Consider the following 21,956-nt stretch of genomic DNA (forward strand, 5'->3'; position numbering starts at 1 on the left):
ACCAGCGAGGCATTAGGGATATGCCTTTAATTTAGCTGGAATTTGATAGTGCAAATCTATTAGTTTAAATGAGAAGAAGAGTAATATCTTGGTTTAATTTTCTGATAATTAATTACATAGTGTTTGATGTGATAATGACAACTAACCCACCTTATCATTTTGGTTACTTCCAAAAATAGAGGAATACTGCCTACCAAGCATATCATTCAGATTTGTACTATTATTTTAACCATTAAAGATATATTCTTGATCGATATGTTAAACTTTTTAAAAACATATGGTTAATTTGGAGAGAATGTTTTAATTATTTATATTGATGCAGGTTTTACACATAAATGTTTGTAATATTTGTGTTGCTACACGTACGACATTGATATATGACATCAAAAATCAGGAAAGAAACAGGAGAAAGAGAAGTATACAACACAATTGTATTAATATGTCAGGTCAATTGTCTACGCTTGGAAGATTGTAAAACACTTCCTCAAAAACTACATTATTTGTAATATTTATGCTCGTACCATCATCACTATCTATGAGAATATGGAGGCCTTCAGGACGTGTAACTCTAGAAATCGCAATATAAATATGTCCATGTGAGAAAGCTGCTCAGGGAAGGTAAAACCCAACCGTATCAAGTGATTGTCCCTGACTTTTATTAATTGCCATGGCATATGTTAGATATATTTGTGATGTCATGTCGAATCTGATTTGTTTAGTTTCAGAACTTACTATCAGAACTTAACTGGAAATCAGAACTTACTGAAGACAGGATGTTATCAGAACTTAAGCCCATCAGGATTTACATCATAACTTAAGTGCGGATACACTTCAGGGATAAAAAGCGACTGATTTACAAGAGAGGAACTGGATTAAAAAAAAGAAGATATGCTTGGAGAGTTATACAGCTAATGGACTATGGTAGATAATCTCTGATTGATGTATTTTAGGAAATAGAACATATCATATCAATTAGGAGATATCTTGTAACTGTGTAGTATATAAACACATATTAGGGTTTACACTATATTTGTTATCATTCACGAGAATATTATTCATTATAACCCTAGCAACTCTTAGTCATATCATACATACTGAGAGAGTAGATTAAACCTACTGTAACAGAGTTTGATATATTGAATAAACTTGTTTTCTGTTACATACTTGTGTTCATAATCGAATTGATTGTAGATACTATATTAAACCCCTTCTATAGTATCATTGAGGTCTAACAAGTGGTATCAGAGCCAATCTGTTAAGCTTACAAACAGTTAAGATCCAAACAAACAATCAATCATGTCTGATCAATCAAAAACACAAGACCCTCAAGAACCTGCAAAGGTTCAACCCATTCAAAACACCAGTAGATATGAAACCATCAGGGTTTCTATGCTCAGGGTGTCTGAGTACCCTGTATGGAGTGTGAAGATGGCCATGTTTCTGGAAGTTATAGATACAGAATATTTAGACAGAATTTATGATGGTCCACACATGCCCACAAAACTTTCTGTTGCAGTTGGGAATGAGCCACAAAAGATGATTCCCAAAAAAAATAGAGAACTCACCACTGAAGACATCTCTTCACTAGGCAAGGATGCAAAAGTAAGACACTTGCTTCATAGTGCACTTGACAATGTCATGTCAAATAGGGTGATTGGATGCAAAACTGCAAAAAAAAAAATCTGAGATGCATTGAAAGTGAGATGTCATGGAACCAATGTCATCAAAAAGAACAGGAAGACAATACTCACACATGAGTATGAGCACTTTGACTCAAAATCTGATGAGTCACTAACTGATACATATGACAGATTCATAAAGCTGTTTAATGATCTGTCACTAGTGGATAAGGAATATGATCCAGAAGATTCAAATATGAAATTCCTACTAGCTCTTCTTGAAAAGTGGGATTTGAAAGCTACTATAATAAGAGACAACTATGAACTTGCCGATATGTCTCTTGATGAAATCTATGGGATGCTCAAGACTCATGAATTTGAGATGGAGAAAGAAAGAAGAGGCATGGAGGGAAGTCTAAGACAGTTGCTTTAAAGACTGAAAAAAAGCCAATTGTCTCTTGGAAGGCAAAAGGAAAGGCTCTCATCATACAAACTGATTTAGAGTCATCAGATTTTGATGATGATGATTCAGAACCTGAAAATTTATCTGAAGTGGATGTATGCAGAGATGATACAACTGTGTGCTCTTATGGTGAAGGGTATCACAAAGATAGCCTACAAGAAATTCAGAAAGGGTAAGAAGTTTTCCAGGAAAGGTGGAAGTTCTAACAAGAAAGGGTTCAGAAAGACTGAAGGCAAAGGATGAAAGTCTGACATAGGAGACAACTCAAATGTCAAATGCTACAATTATGGTGAAAGAGGCCACATCTCTCCTGATTGCAAGAAAGTAAAAGGTGATAAAGGCCAAGCGCTTATCACAAAGAAGAAAAACTGGACAGACATTTCAGAATCTGAAGAAGAGGTGAACTATGCCTTAATGGCAAATGCTGATAAGAGTTCTGATTCTGCTGAACTAGAGGTACCTCTATCAACTCTTGCTTTTGATACAGAAGAGATTACTGAGTTGAGATTATTTCTTAAAAACATTTATATTAGCTATAGAGATCAAACTTTAGAGAATGAAAGATTAAAATATGATGTTAGTAGGGCTAATTTCATCCATAGCAATATTAATTTCATCCACCACGATATTAATAGGTGTTAGTATAGCCCTTGATCTGAGGTATTCATGCGAAGAGATATTCTGTAGAAAATCTGGGTATGTCACCTCAAAAATCTTCTGGATAGGATCTCCAGACGTATGAATGATATATTGATCACGAATCTTAATTAACATTTTACCACTGTCTGAATCTGGAGAAATATTGGTTTCCTTACCATCACCGACCTCAAGCTGCCACTTGCTGAATTCAGCGATGATTTTATTCTCCGATTCTGTATTTCCTGCATTAAGCCACATGTTTTGCTTCAATAAAAATACTTCACAAGAATCCCAAAGCTTGGATTTATTGAGGGTAGTGCAAACTACTTCAGCTCTTGACGCTTTTGGAATAATTGGAAGTATTTGCCGAAAATCTCCACCAAAAACAATGGTTATACCACCAAATGGCTTTTTAGCTCTTCTTTTATCAACAACAGACATAATATCTCTCAAGGATCGATCAACGCATTCAAATGCATGACGATGTTGCATAGGTGCCTCATCCCAGATTATTAAATCAGTTTGTTGAATAAGCTTGGAAATATCGGTCCCATGTCTTAACCCGACAGAATAATGTTCATCAAGTTTGAGAGGAATGTGAAAGCGGGAGTGTGCGGTTCTTCCACCGGGAAGCAACACGGCAGCTATACCACATGAGGCCACATGAAGCACAATCTTATGCTCCGACCGTAATCGACAACATAGTGTCTGCCACAAGAAAGTCTTTCCACAACCTCCACTCCCGTAAACGAAGAAAACACCACCTTTTTCTGGTTGATATTGTCAAGAATTGAATCATAGACTCTCTTCTGTTCATCATTCAGAAGACTATGAATTTTTTCGTGGATTTTCTTCATTTCTTCTGTGTCATAGGATGTTTCCTCAAGAATTAGCCTATTGTCAGAGTTGGAAAAATATGCTTCTCCTGGAAATGGCATATCTGGGAAATTTGTAAGGCTTTTACCAATATCGTTCAACAATTTCTCAATCTCTGGAATAAATGTACATAAAATTTATCCTGTTAGTTACATATGGGAAAATGATAGGGCTGAAATAATTATTAAAATCATACCTGCAAGAGCATAATTCTTGATATCATAATCTGATAGACAAAGATTTGGACTGTTAGTGAGGTGTCGTCTCACAAGAACAATATCATCCGACATGCATCCCTAATGTGTATCCCAAAGACTATACGGATGAGAAATTGGATTGTAAACTACAATGTTGACAAACATTACACGGAGTTGTGGAGGCATGGATGTATGCGAATTTTCAGCTATAGCTTCATGCCATTGCTGGTCATTCTGGAGGAGACCTAGTGCGGCACAAGCTTCGTGAAAAGATTTATGAATATGGCCGTGGACTATCTTTAAATCATCAAAAGAAATAACACCTTTAATCCTAAGCAAGAGCATGCAGAGATATAATAATTCACCGCTGGATGAATGTACTTCAGAAAGCCTATCAATGACATCACCTCTTTTTCTCGGTTTCCAGGAACCCGGTTGTGGATGCCAGGTAAACTTGCTTGGGAATTCTGAATAGGTGAAATTTTTGGCCTCTGGATATATTCTGTTTACTTCAAACCATGCTTCTAATTTACTTTTTTTGATCCTGCATTATCGCACACCTCCTGTAGATTTTTTGAGTTCCTGAACGACACGTGCTTGTCATTTAGTAGATGTATTGGCAAACGTTCAACTGAAAGCCAACGTGAATGGATGTCTAAACCAAATATCCTCCAGGATGCTTCAGATGTATAAACATATCTACCATCTAAGTAATGTTTAACTTCATCAATCAGACATTTCTCCAGAGTGATTGGTGTTGTGGCGACAGTCTTGGCGGTTGTTTTTTTCCTCAGACACATGGTTGCGGTATCGTGTCCTTTCAGGCAATACTTGAATAGATATTTCAGTGATCTTGAGCTGTTAGAAATCTCTAGGTTTGTGTGACATTGAAATCTTATTAGAAGATCTCGATTGTATGGGACAACATAACGATTATCCAGCTCAATTCCCTTTTTGTTTACAGTAATTCATGTTTTCCTTCTTTTGTAAATAGGAAAGCCACACTCATCGAAGAATGTGTGAGAATTATACCTGTTAAAAATGATAGAACAATTTTATAATTCAATGTCATCAAGTATATGAACTGTTATAATAAATTCATTGAGTATGGTGTAAATGACAAAGATTTACATTTTAGGAAATTGTTTAGTACAACTATGGTGTAAATGACGACGATTTACCTTTTAGGGAAATGTTTAGTACAACTGCCTTTAGCCATACATGGAGAATTAACACAATCAGTTCCACATGGTCCATGAATCATGTAATTCTTTACAGCTTCGTATCCAACAGGATCAATACTTGGATCAGGAATTTCTGCAGACACCATTTTATCTATTTGGTCCGTGGTTTTTGGACGATCGTTTGGATGCAACCAAATAAGCATGTGAGCATGTGGCAGTCCACGCTTTTGAAACTCTATGACGTGCATCACTGTAAAATGTCAAGGTATTAAATTAGAAAAATAGTATGATTTCCATACATGTCATTTTATTGCCAAAGTGTAAAATTAAATCATCAGAAAAAGCTTTCATATTATAATACCTCCTATAACGTCCAAAAAATTTTTATTTTTGATTTGATCAACCATCTGGTCAACTTTCATTTTAAAAACCCTTGCAACCACGTCTGGAGCGTCAACACCATCAACACCGGGTAAAAACTTTAACATCTGCTGTATTTCAGGCCATTTTGTATTTGTGGTCATCGTAAGGAACAATGATAGGTGGCCAAGCGTTCGACAGATGGCCAAAGCGTCCTTAAAATACTGATTCATGTACCTTTTACTGCCAATAAATGAGGCAGGTAAAATTGTTGCTCTGGAGATATTTTCAAGATTGCTATCACCATTTTGTAGTGCATCCCGTATATTGTGGTACAAATCTGAACAAATTGTTGTCTGGTTATCTCTGATCCAGTCAAGTCTGTACTGCTCCATTGCAGTAAATGCATCCACCACATATTGCTGCCATAAACGAACTCCGAGATGTGGAGTCAAACCTGTAAACTCGTGATTAAATGCTTGATTCTTTGTAACTTTGAGAAAATATTAAAGAATATGTATTAAAACAAAGTGTAGATAAAGAATATACCTTCTGAAGGTCGAATCATAAGTTTATAATTGTAATACTCTTTCATCGTGATGAATTCTCTGTCTCCCTTTTCTATTGGATCTTCATTTTCTACAAACTGAGTGTGTTTGGGCTGTTTTTTATAAGGTCTATTTGCAGGGATTTGACGGTAAAATCCAATATCTCCGTGAGGAAAAAGAAGAGGATATTGTAGTTGCATAAATCGTGGATCGGTTTCATATATCCTCTCCAATCCATTGGTTCTTGAATGGATTATTGTATCCCTGCATCCTTTTGCATAGTCGTCTGTTACAATCAATCTGGCAACTTTATTTGATGGGCCAATATGGTTAGGTCGACCAGATGCTGAAGAAGAAGCTATTAGAACCAATCTGAATTCATCAATTGCATTCTGTTCAATCTGTTCATGTGCCATACGAAAACCTTTGACCAGACAATTATGTTTATCCAACATTTCTAACAAAGATTGTATGATTGTATGATACCCTTATCAACAGAATCACTTCCTCCTTTAACAGCGTTTATTCTGTTGTTCACTTCATCTTCAGTGTCATATATGTAGAGTTGACAAAATTTGGGGATTGCACCGTCAGGTGGTACAAATCTTCCTATACTGTGGTAATTTACACCTTTGACCTTGAAACAATAAGGAGCACCGCCACGACTGATACTATGATCAATTTTTCCTCTGGTCGAAGACATCGCAAACATACAGTTGTACATTCTAATATTTTGCTTGAAATTCCTAAAACGGGATGCACCACTAAGGAGTGTAGCAAGAGGTTCAGGAGGTTGCTTTTCTTTATCAAGAGTTATCTGACCATTTTTATAACAAAGAGAAAAATTGGAGGCTGTCTTGGTGCAGATTTATTTTTCCTTTCTTGATTCTACATGATCGCCTAACATTTTGAACAAATTTTATCAGGAGCACCAACATCAAGGTACTCACTCCACTTAGGCATAGTGTTGTCAGATAAATCTACATCAATATCCTCACAGTCACTTACAAAAATTTGTAATTCATCAGAGATTGAGCAATGCAAAAAACATATAGAATTCACAGCTTAGTATGTAGTGTGTGAAATCTAAATTCATACCTCTGGATAAACAATCACTGTCACTGCTGTCAAAATCATCAACACTGTTAAAGTCATATAATAAGTTTTTAGACCCTGAACTTTCTCCTCGCTCAAAAGTACTTTTTACGGATGATGTATCGAACGTTGAAGGACCTGGACTTATTCTTCCACAAACTTTTTTGGTTAGATGTTCTCCAGTTTGTAATACATCTGGATTTAAAGATTTCCGCGATCGTTTCTGCACTCTGGATGCAGGCAATGAGAAACTGACTACACTTTTATCACTTTGACATGTTCCTGGAGCTTCCTATTTTCTCATCTGACATGCTGTAACAAATACATTGTTTGTAAACTTGTGAACTAAACATATTGGATGCTTATCAATCTAATAGTATACATTAATGTACGCACATATATGTGAACCGCACCTGAAAACTCTATGGATTGTAGTTTACGCGCACACGGAGTTTTAGGATTTGCACATGTTTCTCCACATATGCGAACACCTACAAAACTTTTAATAAATCAATAATTAGAGATATAGAACATTAGTTCAATTATGTAAAAATTCGTGGAAAGTTATGATTCTGATAGTTTGTACATCTATTATTCAATTAAGAATTATTACAAACATTGACCCGATGTTTGAGTACATTCTGAAAGCGATTTGTTTCCTGCGGGAGTATATATCAAATTATCGAGTACTCCTGTATAAGAAGATGGCACTGCACTACAGAATATTGCTTTTTTTAACGAGCTGTTTCTTGCCAGGCACGCTAACTTTGTTTTTATCTGAAAAAAATAAACAAAATTATGACAGTTAATAACATTAAGTTTACATATCTAAGTCGTGTTCACTTGATTCATTATCAAGCCGTGCCTGATGTGTGGGAAGCATCCAAAGGTGACGTGTTTCTTCCAGGAGTGTGTAAAATGGTTTCGCTCAAACTTGTATTTTGTGGCAGTGTAGATCGGAATACATTATGATCCTTAGAACTGTAATTCTTTCCACGCACCCTCAATTGCTTATTTTGATCTAATTTTCAATCAAGAATTTTATATTAGCAAATAAAATCTGTAACATTTCCTTAGTAAATACTCAGTCATCATTGCTTACCAGGCTGGGTGAGGTGGGGATTTGATCTTGGAACAGTATTGACCTCACATCGGTTGTTAGCCAGAATTTCAAAACTTGGTTGGAAATCAGTGTCAACCACAACGTCGTGGAGATTTGACATTAACAAATATTCTATATATAAACTGTCATTACCAATGGGGTGATAATCATTGTCACCTGAATCTGCATAATGAACAGGAATTGTGAGCTTTCAGTATCGCCATTCCAAATACCAAGTTTAGGAAGCTTACCAGGCGTGGCGGTGTAAATACTGCGTAGAGACTGATTACTTAAATTTACCGTACGCATACAGTCTTCTCCAGAAATTGGTTGACTGCATATTTGAACCGGAATATCTTGTAGTAAATTGTTTCTAATTTCCTCATTTTCACTTACATACCCTGCCAATCAGGGTATCATATAAATCAAAAACTATATACTCTACCAAGCGCTTTGAGACATTTCTCTGTATTAAATTGGTTGACTCCATATTTGAACATAAATAATATGGCAAAGTATGTGCTTGTATGTTACTTAATTTCAATTACACAGATTCAAGTCCATTATACCGTATAGGTACAAAAACTAATATTACATTAAAAAATAAATACAAACATCACAGACTGGACCTGATTCTTCTGATTCATTGTTAAAGTTATCAACACTTGATCAAGGTGTTAGATGAGAATGGCGCAAAGAATTACCTACATCCATGTCAGGATTGATACAAAAGTAGTTATACAATATGAGGTGTAATAATATACACGATTGTTCTGCGATAAATATTCAGTATAGTTTATTTCATATGTCAAGTAACCGTTAGTTGCTTGTAGAGGACCACGGCTGAGATGTGCTTCTTTCGTCGTCCACAAACATTTCTTGATCGGTGAATGTTTGGAACTTGTTTAAGTAACAAATATACGGCATTAGCTATAAGGAAATTCATAGAGTGAACATTGGATAGAGTTTCTTATGATCTGAAGTGCACGACATATATTGGCTCTGCTTAGGATTTAATGGGCTGAAAGAGGCTTTGGTAAACAATATATCTGGTTTCTGATTCTCCTTGCCACTAACTGCTCGTAACAATGCATCTTCACGCAAAGTTGGTGGATTAGATCCAGGTATAACTAAACAAAAGAGTAAAGAAAAACTTATTAATGTATACAACATAACTTATAAGAAATCATAACAACGGTCACATGAGATATCGTGTAAAAATTCAAAAAATAATAGGGTACATCTATCATTGTTGACGGATTTAGACCGGTGATTCTCTATAGGCTGGAGATTAGTCAAGTCTGAAAGAATAGAATTGACATTTCTCCCACGAACCTTACGTTTTGTATCTGGTTCGACAAAATCAACAAATCAGTTAAAAATAAATAGGGAAATGTTTACATGCTGCATCATCATGAGGACTAAAACCTTGTTCACTGGGGGCATCAGATGGATTCAAGGTTTTCTCAATATTACGTCCACGAACACGCTTGAATCCTGAAATTGAACATAATGAGAAGAATGTCATGTACCGTTTCTATCATGAAAATATCAAACAATCTAACCACACAGTTCTGGAGACACCAAGGGAAAATATCAAACAATCTAACAAAAATAGTTATGGAGCAACCAAGGTTTAGAAGCAATACGTTGAGACTGCATTGTAAACTCCAAGCAAAGTTTTTAAGTTCAGAAGCAGTACTGTAACTCCATTGTAATCCGTCCACTGAGGGAGAGAGAGAGAGAGAGGGGCAGGATGATTTGGAAAAAGAGAGAGAAAATGATGTAACAAATTGGAGAAAATTATGCATGATTTGATTTGTTCAAATCATTTTCCATAGATAGCTTTATTTTTGAAATTCAAATAATAACCATATAGATTAAGATGGGTCAAATGAACTTAATTGGGTAGTCCATGGATCTAGCAAAAATGTATAGGATTTGGGTCATGGGTAATTTTTTTTACCCAAATTGTTAAATGGGTAAATTAGGGAATAGTCATTAGGTATTATAGATGATATTGAATCAAATATGTTAGGTGAATTTATGAAATGACTGAAATTAAGAATAGTTATTAATAAGAGTGATAGTTAAACATTGGGGTTAATATCAAACTGATTAATAAAAAAAAGATGATATATCAATTCGTTTATAGATCTTAACGGGGTATTATTTTGATCATTAAATTCATATAAATATCAAATAGATAACTCCAAAAATATGTCAAAAAAGTAAATATTATATTTTGTTAAGTTCTAAACATTTTTCTTCAAAGCTGTTATAACCAAATAAAAAGTTATGAACTCTGGTATTTTAGATAAAATATCTAGATTTTTAAACTTTTATTTACTATTTATTTTAATAAAGTAAGATAAAATAACTGTAAAATTTAAAATATATAGTAAATATTTTTTAAAAAATCTAGACTTATTATCTAAAATACTAAGATTCACAACATTTTATTTGATTGTAGTTGCATTGAAGATAGGTGTATAAACCTCAACAAAAGATTATATTTATTTTCTCATCACAAATTTTGAGTTAATTTTTTTTATCGTGGGTAACCCGCAGCCGCTATCCTTCGGGTGCACACTAGGTAAACCCTACGGGCGACAGCCTCTGCCTCAGGAGGCATAATCATAAATTCGCCTACCGTGAGATTCGAACCTGTGGTCAAGAGGATAGTTATCCCTTCTTTAACCAACTGAGCCAACCCTTGCAGACAATTTTGAGTTATTTATTTGATATTTATATGATTTTAGTGATTAAAAGAATATCCCGTTAAGATCGGTGAAATAAGTGATATACGGCCTTCACTTTAATAATTACTTTGATATTTAACCTGTTAAACATTTGACAACAAAATATTTTAATTCATAACAGTAACGAAAATTTTGAAAATTGAATTTTGAGAAGCCAACCAACTAATACAATAATATATATCTATATATATATATATAAATATAAGTAATTAAACAATTTAAACAATGCAATTCACATTATATAGAAATACTGAGTTTGAAACATAATATGGCATGATCAATAAATTATAATTTTGCGGTAATATATAATATCAAAAAATCACTATGTAATGTAAGAATGTCTAATCCTAATTTTATTGGTAAAGTTAAATAAATTAAAATGTAATTATAATCTTGATGTTATGCAAATTTATTCTTAAATGTAACTCAAAAGTTAATGTTAATAAAATATAGACAAATGGACATCTACCTTAATTTATTGATGTACTTAATTTGCTTATAGGGGTCATGGGTTCAATTCTCAATAATAACATTAATTTTTAAATTTATCAAATTACGAAAGAAAAATAAAAATTTAGATTTGCATATAGATTTTTTCTCAGATCTAACTCAACGGTTAATGTTATTAAAATATAAATAAATAGACCTCTATTTCAACTTGTTGATGCACTTAATTTGCACATAAGGTCATCGATTCAATTCTCTTTGCAATATTAACTTGCATATTTATCAAATATAAGGTCAAAATAGTAATTTTGAATAATATATTAACCCGAATAAAATGTTATCCCAAAAAGGCCATGTTGCAATATTATATGTATAAAAAAAATCGATTTACACATAGATTTTATGGGTCTATCCTCATATCTAACTCAATAATTAATATTATTAAAATGCAAACAAGAAGACCTTGAACTCAATTGGTTAATATACTTAGTTTGCACATAAATGTCATGGGTTTAATTATCCTTGACAAAAAAATATAGGGCAAATTAGCAGGATAAAATATTAATTTCAAACTAAATGTTTCCCCGACTAAAATATTTCCCCGAAAAAGCAATACCGTAGTGTTATGGATAAAAAACTAAGGTTATTATTTGCTGTATTTATTACTAAGATTCGGGAGCTCAAGGCCTTTAATGGCTGCTCTCGTGTATCGTAGCTTAATTCTGCCTTTACGAGATGCCTACGTACCTCTGTGAATTAGAGAATCAAGCCAAAAAACGTAGTTCTGATTTGTGGGGTGAGGCCCCTTATATAGATGTTGGGAGTCCTTAAATTGGACTTGGTATAGGAGACTTGGTGGGCAAATCTCATAATTATAATGGACTTTGGAGTCCAAGATAGTAGGAAACTGATTCCTTATCCTTTTAGGTCCCCTTGAGGCTAATCTCTAAGGATTTATATCCTTATCGGGACTCTTCTCAACATCTGATTTTTCCCTTATTAATTAATTATGAAATTAATTAATAATCAGGGCTTTTGGGCCTTTTTTATTCCATCAGGCCTGACCTGGTCCATCAGGCTTAACCTTTCTGATCTAAGTATCATATATCTTTTTATTGGGCCTAGCAGTCCACAGCTTGTACAATTAATGCAGTATTTAATTATACAATCATAATTTATTTATCCCTATCATTTGCCCCCCAACTTTTGGGAAACATTGATTAGGTTTCGCAGAAGTTAAGTCTATTCGTTCCCTTACAGGGTTTCGTTTTTCCGTAAAGTGTGGAGCGACCTACACATTTACAATGAATTTTCCTTTTATTCAGGAATTATCTTAATTTCCAGGAATTTTTCCCTTATTTCCGGGATTTTCCCCAATTTTCCGGATTTTTCCCTAATTTTCTGGGATTTTCCCTAATTTTCTGGGATTTTTCCCTAATTTTCTGGGATTTTCCCTAATTTTCTGGGATTTTTCCCTAATTTTCTGGGATTTTCCCTAATTTTCTGGGATTTTCCCTAATTTTCTGGATTTTTCAGATTTCCAGCCCTTTTTCGACCAGGATCCTAGTCGAAATTTCGACCTGGATCCTAGTCGAAAATAGGGGTCAGCCTTGTCATCCTGGTTGAAGGATTTCGACTAGGATTCATGACCTGGATTTCGACCAGGATCCTAGTCGAAATTTCGACCTGGATCTAGGTCGTCAATTCCCCACTTTTAGCTTCTGATCTTGAGCCCATCGACTAGGATTTCGACCAGGATCCTAGTCGAAATTTTGACCTGGGTTTTTAATCTTTATTCCTGAAAGATGCTTGGCTAATTCGACCTCATTCCAGGTCGAAATTTCGACTTCAATTTAATCCTATTTTTTCCGTTGTTTTCGTGAGCCTAGTCGAAAAATTTCGGGCAGGGATCACGACCTGGATTTCGACCTGAATCCTGGTCTTTTTTGCCCGTTATTTTCGGGTGCCTGCTCGAAAGATTACGGGCAGGATTCACGACCTGGATCTCGACCTGGATTCTGGTCTTTTTCTAGCCTTCTCCATTGGTCCTTACATTTTTAGGGCTAAAATTGAATTTTCCAAATCCTAATTGGATTTGGGCCTGGCTTTTTCTATTGGGCTTTTCAAATATTACTGGGCCTCTTTATTGGGCTTTTCAAATATTACTGGGCCTCTTTATTGGGCTTTACCAAATATTACTGGGCTTAATACACCCTGTTTAGAATGCTCTAGAATTCCTAGGAATATTCTGGAATATTCCTTTTTCTGGGCCTTTTCTTATGGGCCTTTGTTCTCAATGGGCTTTTCGTCCCTTCAACTTCCCTTTCCTCTTATATAAAGGAATGAGGAAAGGCTATTACTCCTCACTTTCTCATTTTTTAGTTTTCTTCTTTATCTTCCTGCTAAGATTCTCAGAGCAATAACAGCAAGTCGGAGCTTAAAGCCTTTTTCAGGAGCGCTTCTTCAGGTAAGATTCCTCCCTTTGCTTTTCGTGTCTATTTTTCCATTGTGTGCCATTTTAAGATAGCCTATTTACGTGCCCCTTACTCTTTTTAGATGGCTGACAAAAGAATGACTCGCTTGGCCAAGATGAACGTGGCTAGAAAGTCCAACGATTTTCCTATTCGATCGAGGTATACTTCCTTAATCGACATGATCAACACTCGAGGGGACGAGTACCCGTCTGATGCGTATCTGGACGCGCACGATCATATTAGTGCTTTACGGGATCCCAAGGAGCTGGAAAAGTTGAGCAGCTGCTTCAAAATCAAGGAGCCTTTTAAGCTGGTTCTTGCGGGTCCGGCCCACAGGGCCTGTCAGTGGAAGAAGGACGCGCTATGCGTCTATAGGGATACTCTAAGGGCAGGTATTAGACTCCCTTTTCATCCATTCATTCCTTTGCTACTGGCTGATGTGGGCATCAGCCCTTGCCAACTTCCCCCTAATTCCTGGAGGTTGATTCTGTGCTATCTGTCGCAATGCGCCAAGCACAACGTCCCAACATCTGTTGCTGTCTTCAGGAAGATTTTTCAGTTCAAAAACAACCCTGATAAAAGTCCGGGTTGGGTTTCTATCAACCAGCGCCCCACTATCCCCCATATCGTGAATGGGAAGTCCATCCCTGACAACAACTTGGGGTGGAAGAAAGATTTTTTGTTTGTTATTTGGGAAGGTGGAGATTGGGGCTCCCTGTTTCGATCATCCTTTGGGCTGGCCATGGACGGGAGCCCAAATGACATAACTTTGTCTGAGGAGGAGGCTAGAGGTTTCAACCTCCTTACGCAAGACAACGGTACTTCCCATTCTTGGGACCTTATCCGGGAGACCGTCCTGGTAGAACGCGGCCTTTCGCCCGTTCATAAGAAAAGTAAGTTCCCTTTCTTACCTCCTTTATTTCCTGCACTTTTATTTCATTGGTTTTCAACTGACTTTGTTTGTTGCAGTGGCTGAGAAGATTGAGGAGGCTACCAAGCCGAAGGACCTGGAGACAACCAGGATGAAGAGGGCCGGGAAGATCTTTAAAGACCCTCGACTGGGTGACCGCTTCCCCGAGTTCCTTCTTCAGGCAACGGAGCCAGATGAGGAAGGCCCCAGCCAAGTTCTGCGCACCAAGCAGAGGCCAGGGGCCTATTTTCAACCTGCTTAGGGGATCCGGGGCAAGGACTCAATTGTGGGCAGCACGGCGCTGTCCAAGGAATGGTCTAAGCATTCCATCTCCCCGGTGGATTATCAAGATTTTGTCCTTCAACAGGACTTAGAGGGGAATGAGCTATTCGGAGCCCAGGCTCTGGCGACGGTACGTCCTTCACTTATGCCCTTCGTACTTATCTTTCCATGTTTCTTTTCTAAACTTTCGCTGTTTCTCTTGCAGGCTAACGCCCATTTCCAAGGGGCAATTCACCAAGCTAAGGCTTGGAAGGTTGGCCTGGAAGATGCCAACAAGAAGTTGGAGGAGGCCAACCAAAAAATAGAGGCCCTTGAAGCTCAACTGGCCTCTTCCACTTCTGACCTGGAGACGGCCCGGGCCGAAAATGTCATTCTGAAGGCGCAGAAGGACAAAGCCTTTGATGGCTGGATGGACACCCAAGAATTCAAGGACTTGATAGTGGAGCATGATGCCCTTCTTCACCCAGTTAGCTATAAAGAGGGCTGGGATGCTGCTGTGGAGGCCATCCAGGATGAGTTTCCAGAGGTCCTTGAGCAGTCCCCCTTTCCTTGCCCTGTGCGGGTTCCAGAGCTTGGAGGTGTTACTGAGAAGCTCACTGTTATGATCAAGGACGGAGAGGAGGAAGATTCTTCCGAAGAGGAGTTTGAGCCTGTCGCTAAGAAGGCCAGGGTGGAAGAGCCTCCAAAAGCAGCGCCTCAACAGCCAGCATCTCCTGTAGAGGGAACTTCTACAGGGACTTCGGAGGGGACAACCGAGACGTCCGAAGGAACGACTGAGACTTCCGAGGAGACTTCGGATAGTGGTTCTGAGGAATCTCAGCCTTCCAAGGCCTAACTTTTTGTATATCTTCTTTTTGAACTTTATTCATATCTAAACTTGTTACCCTTCGGGGTTATATTTCATATGTTGCTTTTCTTGCCTCTTTCTGTTTTAACTTTATAATCTTAATACGCATTTGAACTTTAAACATCCTTAGATAGAAATAATTTCAAACTCTTTAATATGAAGTCTGGTTTTCCAAAACCTTACACAGCATGGGTTCGACCCTAATCAACAATAACTAGATAATATAAATTCTACTGGAATATAAAATCCTACGCAAGCAAAGCTTCAAGGTGCTTTTAAACCTACTTGTCACAATGACAAGTGAGAATCGTACTTCGCCTATCTTACACGTAGTAAACCTTCAGGTTTTGTGCATGCCAGGTCCTCGGGACTTCAAAACCTTCCATAGTTTCCAGCTTGTAGGTTCCTCTACCCTGAACGCTCTTGACTCTGTACGGCCCTTCCCAATTCGGGGCAAGCTTTCCTTTCTGTCCGACACCAGAAGCCTCTATTTTTCTCAAGACTAGGTCACCTTGTTTGAAAAACCTCTCTTTAACCCTTAGGTTGTAGTAGAATGAAGCCTTTTTCTGATATTCTACTATCTTTGCATGTGCTTTATCTCGCACTTCATCGATTAAATCCAGGGCTAACCTCTGCCCTTCCTCATTTTCTTCTGCATTGAAAGCCTGAATCCTTGGAGAGGAATGTGATATCTCTACTGGAACTACTGCTTCTGCCCCATATGCCAACATGAAGGGAGTTGCTCCTATCGTGACTCTATAGGTAGTCCTGTAGGCCCATAATATTGGAAGTATCTCATCCACCCAATTATTTCTTGACTTCTCGATCCTCTTCTTTAGTCCATCCAGGATTATCCGATTTGCTACCTCTGCTTGCCCATTGGCTTGCGGGTGAGCCACAGAGGTGAATCGTAACTCAATTTCATTTTCTTCACAATACTTCTTGAATTCCTCATTGTTGAATTGTGTTCCATTGTCAGTGACGAGGATACGGGGAATTCCATATCGGCACATAATGTTTTCCCATAGGAATTGTGCAACCTGCTTAGTTGTGATTTTGGCCAAGGGTTTGGCTTCGATCCACTTGGTGAAATAATCAATGGCTACAATCAGAAATTTCCTTTGTGCCGTGGCCATAGGAAAAGGCCCTAGAATATCCATCCCCCACATGGCGAAGGGAATAGGCGAGTTGATAGAGGTCAGCATCTCGGGGGGTTGTCTAACAACTGGTGCATACTTCTGACAGCGATCACACTTCTTCACATATTTTTTGGCATCAGCCATCATTTCTGGCCAATAGAAGCCTAAACGGGTTATCTTATGAGCCAAGGCCCTGCCCCCCAAGTGTTGCCCACAAATACCTTCACGCACTTCCTCAAGAGCTAAGCGTGCCTCGTCGGGCCTGAGACACCTCAAGTAAGGAACCACGAAAGATCTCTTATACAGAATTCCATCTATCAAGGAGTACCTTAGTGCTTGAATAGTTAACTTCCGTGCCTCAGTTGCATCGCTTGGCAACCAACCGGTCTGAATGTGAGCCTTGATGAGATCAATCCATGATGTCCCCAAGCCTATGGGAGCCACAAGCTTAACATCTATGCTTCGTGTCTTCAAAACACGGAAGTACACACTTCCTGAACTTTCTTCAATCTCAGATGAAGCAAACTTTGATAGCGCATCTGCTTTAGCATTTTCTTCCCTTGGAATGTGTTCAACATGGCATTCATTAAATTGGGTCATCACAACCCTTACTAGGCGAACATACTTAGCCATCGTATCATCCCTTGCCTCAAATTCTCCCTTTACCTGGGATATGATCAGCTTCGAGTCTCCACGGACCTTTAAGTTTTTGACTCTAAGTGTCCCAGCTAGACCAAAGCCAGCAATCAGGGCTTCATACTCTGCCTCATTATTTGTGGTTGGGAAGTCTAGCTTCATAGCATACTCAATTAAGAATCCATCAGGGCTTTGCAAAACCAACCCTGCTCCACTGGAATTTGTTTTTGATGCTCCATCAAAATAGAGAACCCAATATTCTTTCTCCTTATCATCCTTCTCCCTGTCCCCATTGTCGACTCCCTTGTCTTGAGGTATGGTATCTGTATCTTCCTACCCCCCGACTTCTTGGTTGGGTATGGTACATTCCACCACGAAGTCAGCTAGTGCCTGGGCTTTTATAGCCGTACGTGGCTTATACTTGAGATCGAACTCTCCCAACTCTATTGCCCACTTAATCAGTCTCCCACTTGCCTTGGGACTGTGAATGATATTTCTCAGTGGCTGATTTGTTAGCACTTCAATCTGGGGAGCTTGAAAATAAGGACGCAGCTTTCTTGAAGCCATTACCAAGGCTAAAGCGAATTTCTCAATAGTTGAATAATTTAACTCAGCACCATGCAAAATTTTGCTGACATAGTATACGGGTTTCTGGACTTTCAGTTCTTCCTTAACCAACACCGCGCTCAAGGCGCTCTCTGAAACAACCAAGTACAAGAATAAAATTTCACTCAGAACTAGCTTGGCCAACAACGGGGCCTGGGCCATATACTTCTTTAACTCTTCAAATGCCTTCTGGTTTTCCTCACTCCATACAAAGTCTTTGATGCTCTTTAGCGATTTGAAGAATGACAAACACTTGTCCCCCGACTTGGAGATGAATCGTTCTAGCGCAGCAACCCTTCATGTAAGCTTCTGAACATCCTTAACAGTTTTTGGTGGTTCCATGTCCAGGATTGCCTTTATTTTATCCGGGTTAGCCTCAATTCCCCTCTTTGAGACCATCAGTCCCAAGAATTTTCCAGATCCTACTCCGAAAGCACACTTCGTAGGATTCAACATCATCTTGTGGTACCTCAGGACCTCAAAAGCTTCCCTTAAATGGGCTATATGATCAGTCTTTACTAGACTCTTGACTAACATGTCATCAATATAGACTTCCATAGTCTTACAAATAAGATCCTTAAAAATTCTATTCACCAACCTTTGATAGGTGGCTTCTGCATTCTTAAGACCAAACGCCATAACAAGATAACACTAAACACCAAAGTCAGTGATAAATGATACCTTTGGAATGTCATCCTTATGCATTTTGATCTGGTTGTATCCGCTAAATCCATCCATGAAACTCAGCATCTCATGTCCAGCAGTGGCATCAATCAAAGTGTCAATTCTAGGCAGCGGAAAACAGTCTTTGGGGCATGCATCATTCAGATCAGTGAAGTCTATACACATCCTCCACTTTCCATTAGCCTTCTTCACCATTACAGGGTTTGCTAACCACTCCGGAAATTGAATCTCCTCAATAAAACCAGCCTCTAAGAGCTTTTCTACTTCCTGTTTTATAGCCTCTTGTCTTTCCGGGGCAAAATTTCTTTTCTTTTGTTTCACTGTCTTCCGGCTTGGATCCACGTTTAGCTTGTGAGTAATTAACATCGGGTCTATGCCTGGCATATCAGCTGCTGAACATGCAAACACATCACTATTTTCTTGCAAAAATTTCACTAACTTCCCTCTAAGGGGCTCCTTTAATGTGGCTCCAATGAAAGTCATATTCTCAGGATTCTCGGGGTCTAAAGGAACCGAAACAATTCTTCTGCTGGCCTTCCTCTATTCTCATCATTTTCTCGAACATCCATATCTTCAATAGGAAGAACCTGCCCCCCGACTCCATCTGCCCTCAAAGAGGCCACATAACAGCTTCTAGCCATTTTTTGATCTCCTCTCTCTTCTCCAATCCCGTTTCGGGTGGGAAACTTCATGACTGAATGGTAGGAAGAGGGGACTGCCTTGAAGGCATGTATCCCTGTTCTCCCCATGATAGCATTATAAGTTGAACTAGCCTTTATCACCACGAAATCCAGCATCTGCGTTGCTTGCCTTGGTTCCGTACCTATGGTGGTCGGTAATTTGATTATCCCTTCCACAGGACATTCTACTCCAGCAAATCCATATATCGGCATGTCGGTTGGTGTCAACTGGGAGTCGTTATACCCCATTCTTAGAAAGGTGTCGTGGAGCAAGATATCCACAGAAGCACCATTATCCACAAGGACCCTCTTAACCGGGCTATTTCCTATTATCGGTGTTATGACCAGCGGGTCGTCATGGGGAAACTTCACACCCTCTAGGTCGGAATCATCAAAAGCCAATGTTACTTCTGTCCTGGCCCTCTTCGGGGCTTCTCCAACAATATGCATAACCTCCCTAGTATATGCCTTTCTGGAATTTTTGGACAATCCAGCAGCAGTTGGACCTCCAAAGATCGTGTTTATCACAGGCCCTCGAAGGCGTCGCGGTCCTCCAAAAATTGCATTTATAACCGGCCCTCTAGGTTGGGGATTCCGCCCCTGATCGTCTTGGTCCCTCCTACGATCTTCAAAGTTCTTCCTTCCATTATTATTTCTGTCCCCTCCATCTCCAGTATACTTGTTCAATCTTCCTTTTCGAATCAAAAACTCAATTTCATCTTTCAATTGCCTACACTCATCGGTGTCATGGCCAACATCTTTGTGAAACCTGCAATACTTGCCCTTATCTAGCTTGGCGGGATCAGCCTTCAAGGGCTTAGGCCAGCGAATATCTCTGTCTTTCTCAATCTCCATCAAAATCTGACTTCTAGGAGCATTCAGTTTAGCGTATTCAGTGAACTTTAGCCCAGGTCCTCCCCTCTTGGGGGTTGAATCAGGGTTTTGTTCGGTTCTAGGATATTTGTCTTTTGCAATATATTCTAAATCAGTTTTCCGCTTCTTGCCTCCAGTGGGCTCATTACTTCCTACGGTCTTCCTCATGCTTTCTTCAACTTTGATATACTTCCCTGCCCTCTCCTGGAGCTGCAACATGCTTTCAGGGGGGCGTTTGGCCAAGGACATCTTAAAAAACTCATCCCTAGTGCCTTGTTGCAGTGCTATCATGGCTACCTTATCATCAAGGTCCGGGACTTTTAAAGCCTCCTTTGTGAAACGATTCAGGTAATCTCTCAAGGATTCCTTAGCTCCCTGCACAAGACTCATAAGAGATGCTGAACTTTTCTCATGGACTCTTCCACTGATGAATTGCTTAATAAAAGCCTGACTTAATTCTCTGAACGATCCAATAGAATTTGGGGGCAGACGACTGTACCATCTTTGAGCCATACCCGACAGGGTTTGAGGGAAGGCCCGACACTTTATAGCATCATTCACGGGTTGCAGCAGCAGTGCATTAGAGAATGTTCTAAGATGATTAGCGGGGTCTCCCGTGCCATCATAGGCTTTGATAGTGGGCACCTTGAATTTCCTTGAGATATGGGCATTCATTATCTCTTCTGTGAAGGGTGGAGTTGGATCATCAGGATCTCCAAGGGGAAGGAGATTGCTTGGATCAGTTCTTGGGACAGCAGCCCTTCTTCGTACCGGACCATCCAGGTCTATGACAAGAGGAGGATTTCTCCCCCTAGGAGGTATCTGGGGTCTGGTGGCCTGGTGAGCCTCCAAATCACGCCTCAGCCTTTGGATTTCAGCCTCATGAGCCCTGATCCTTTCCTGCACTTCTTGGGGATTCGCCCCTGGGGTGCTTTGGGGGCGTTGCCTTCCATCGGCCATTGGCTCTTTTCCAGGACGCCTCCTTCTCGGGGCCACTTCATCATCCGAAGATTCGGAGTCTCTCTCAGTGTAAGGACCAGAAAATTCCCGATCCTCAGGGATAGGACCCAAACCTCGTATATAGGGGGGCGACTGCCCTCGTGCTTCGCTTCGCCCAGCATATCCGCTTCCTCCAACCTCAGGGTGAAGGGGCATCCCATAAGGGGGGTTAGTAGTAACAATAGTTGAATATTCATACCCGACGGGTCGAGAATTCACAGGTATATGTACTTGTTGAACTTGAGGATTCGTACCTTGAATAGTCGGGGGAGTTGTCCCTTGTGGCTGAGGTTGAGTTGCCCCTGTCTGGGCTTCCCCTTGAGCAGATGCATAAGTTGAGTGGGGAGGAATCTCCACGGTTGACGAAATCACCTGAGTTGTCCCTGATGGTGTTCCTTCCTCCAGAGCTCTAATTGTTCTCCGTGTTCTCGCCATGGTTGTTGTTGTGCTGTCCCACAGACGGCGCCAAATGTTATGGATAAAAAACTAAGGTTATTATTTGCTGTATTTATTACTAAGATTCGGGAGCTCAAG

The 21,956-nt window shown here is 39.0% G+C and overlaps 1 protein-coding gene across 1 annotated transcript; it reads right to left on the minus strand.

The window, feature by feature from the left end:
* Positions 1-2,646: 2,646 nt before the first annotated feature.
* Positions 2,647-3,887, minus strand: LOC141685197 (uncharacterized). The gene is made up of 3 exons (XM_074490314.1): positions 3,794-3,887; positions 3,410-3,712; positions 2,647-3,365 (listed from the first exon to the last, which is right to left on the minus strand). The coding sequence occupies exons 1-3, from the start codon at positions 3,885-3,887 to the stop codon at positions 2,647-2,649; spliced, it is 1,116 nt and encodes a 371-aa protein (XP_074346415.1).
* Between the last annotated feature and the right edge of the window lie 18,069 nt (positions 3,888-21,956).

Source organism: Apium graveolens, chromosome 9 (genome assembly GCF_009905375.1).
Source record: "Apium graveolens cultivar Ventura chromosome 9, ASM990537v1, whole genome shotgun sequence".
NCBI lineage: Eukaryota > Viridiplantae > Streptophyta > Magnoliopsida > Apiales > Apiaceae > Apium > Apium graveolens.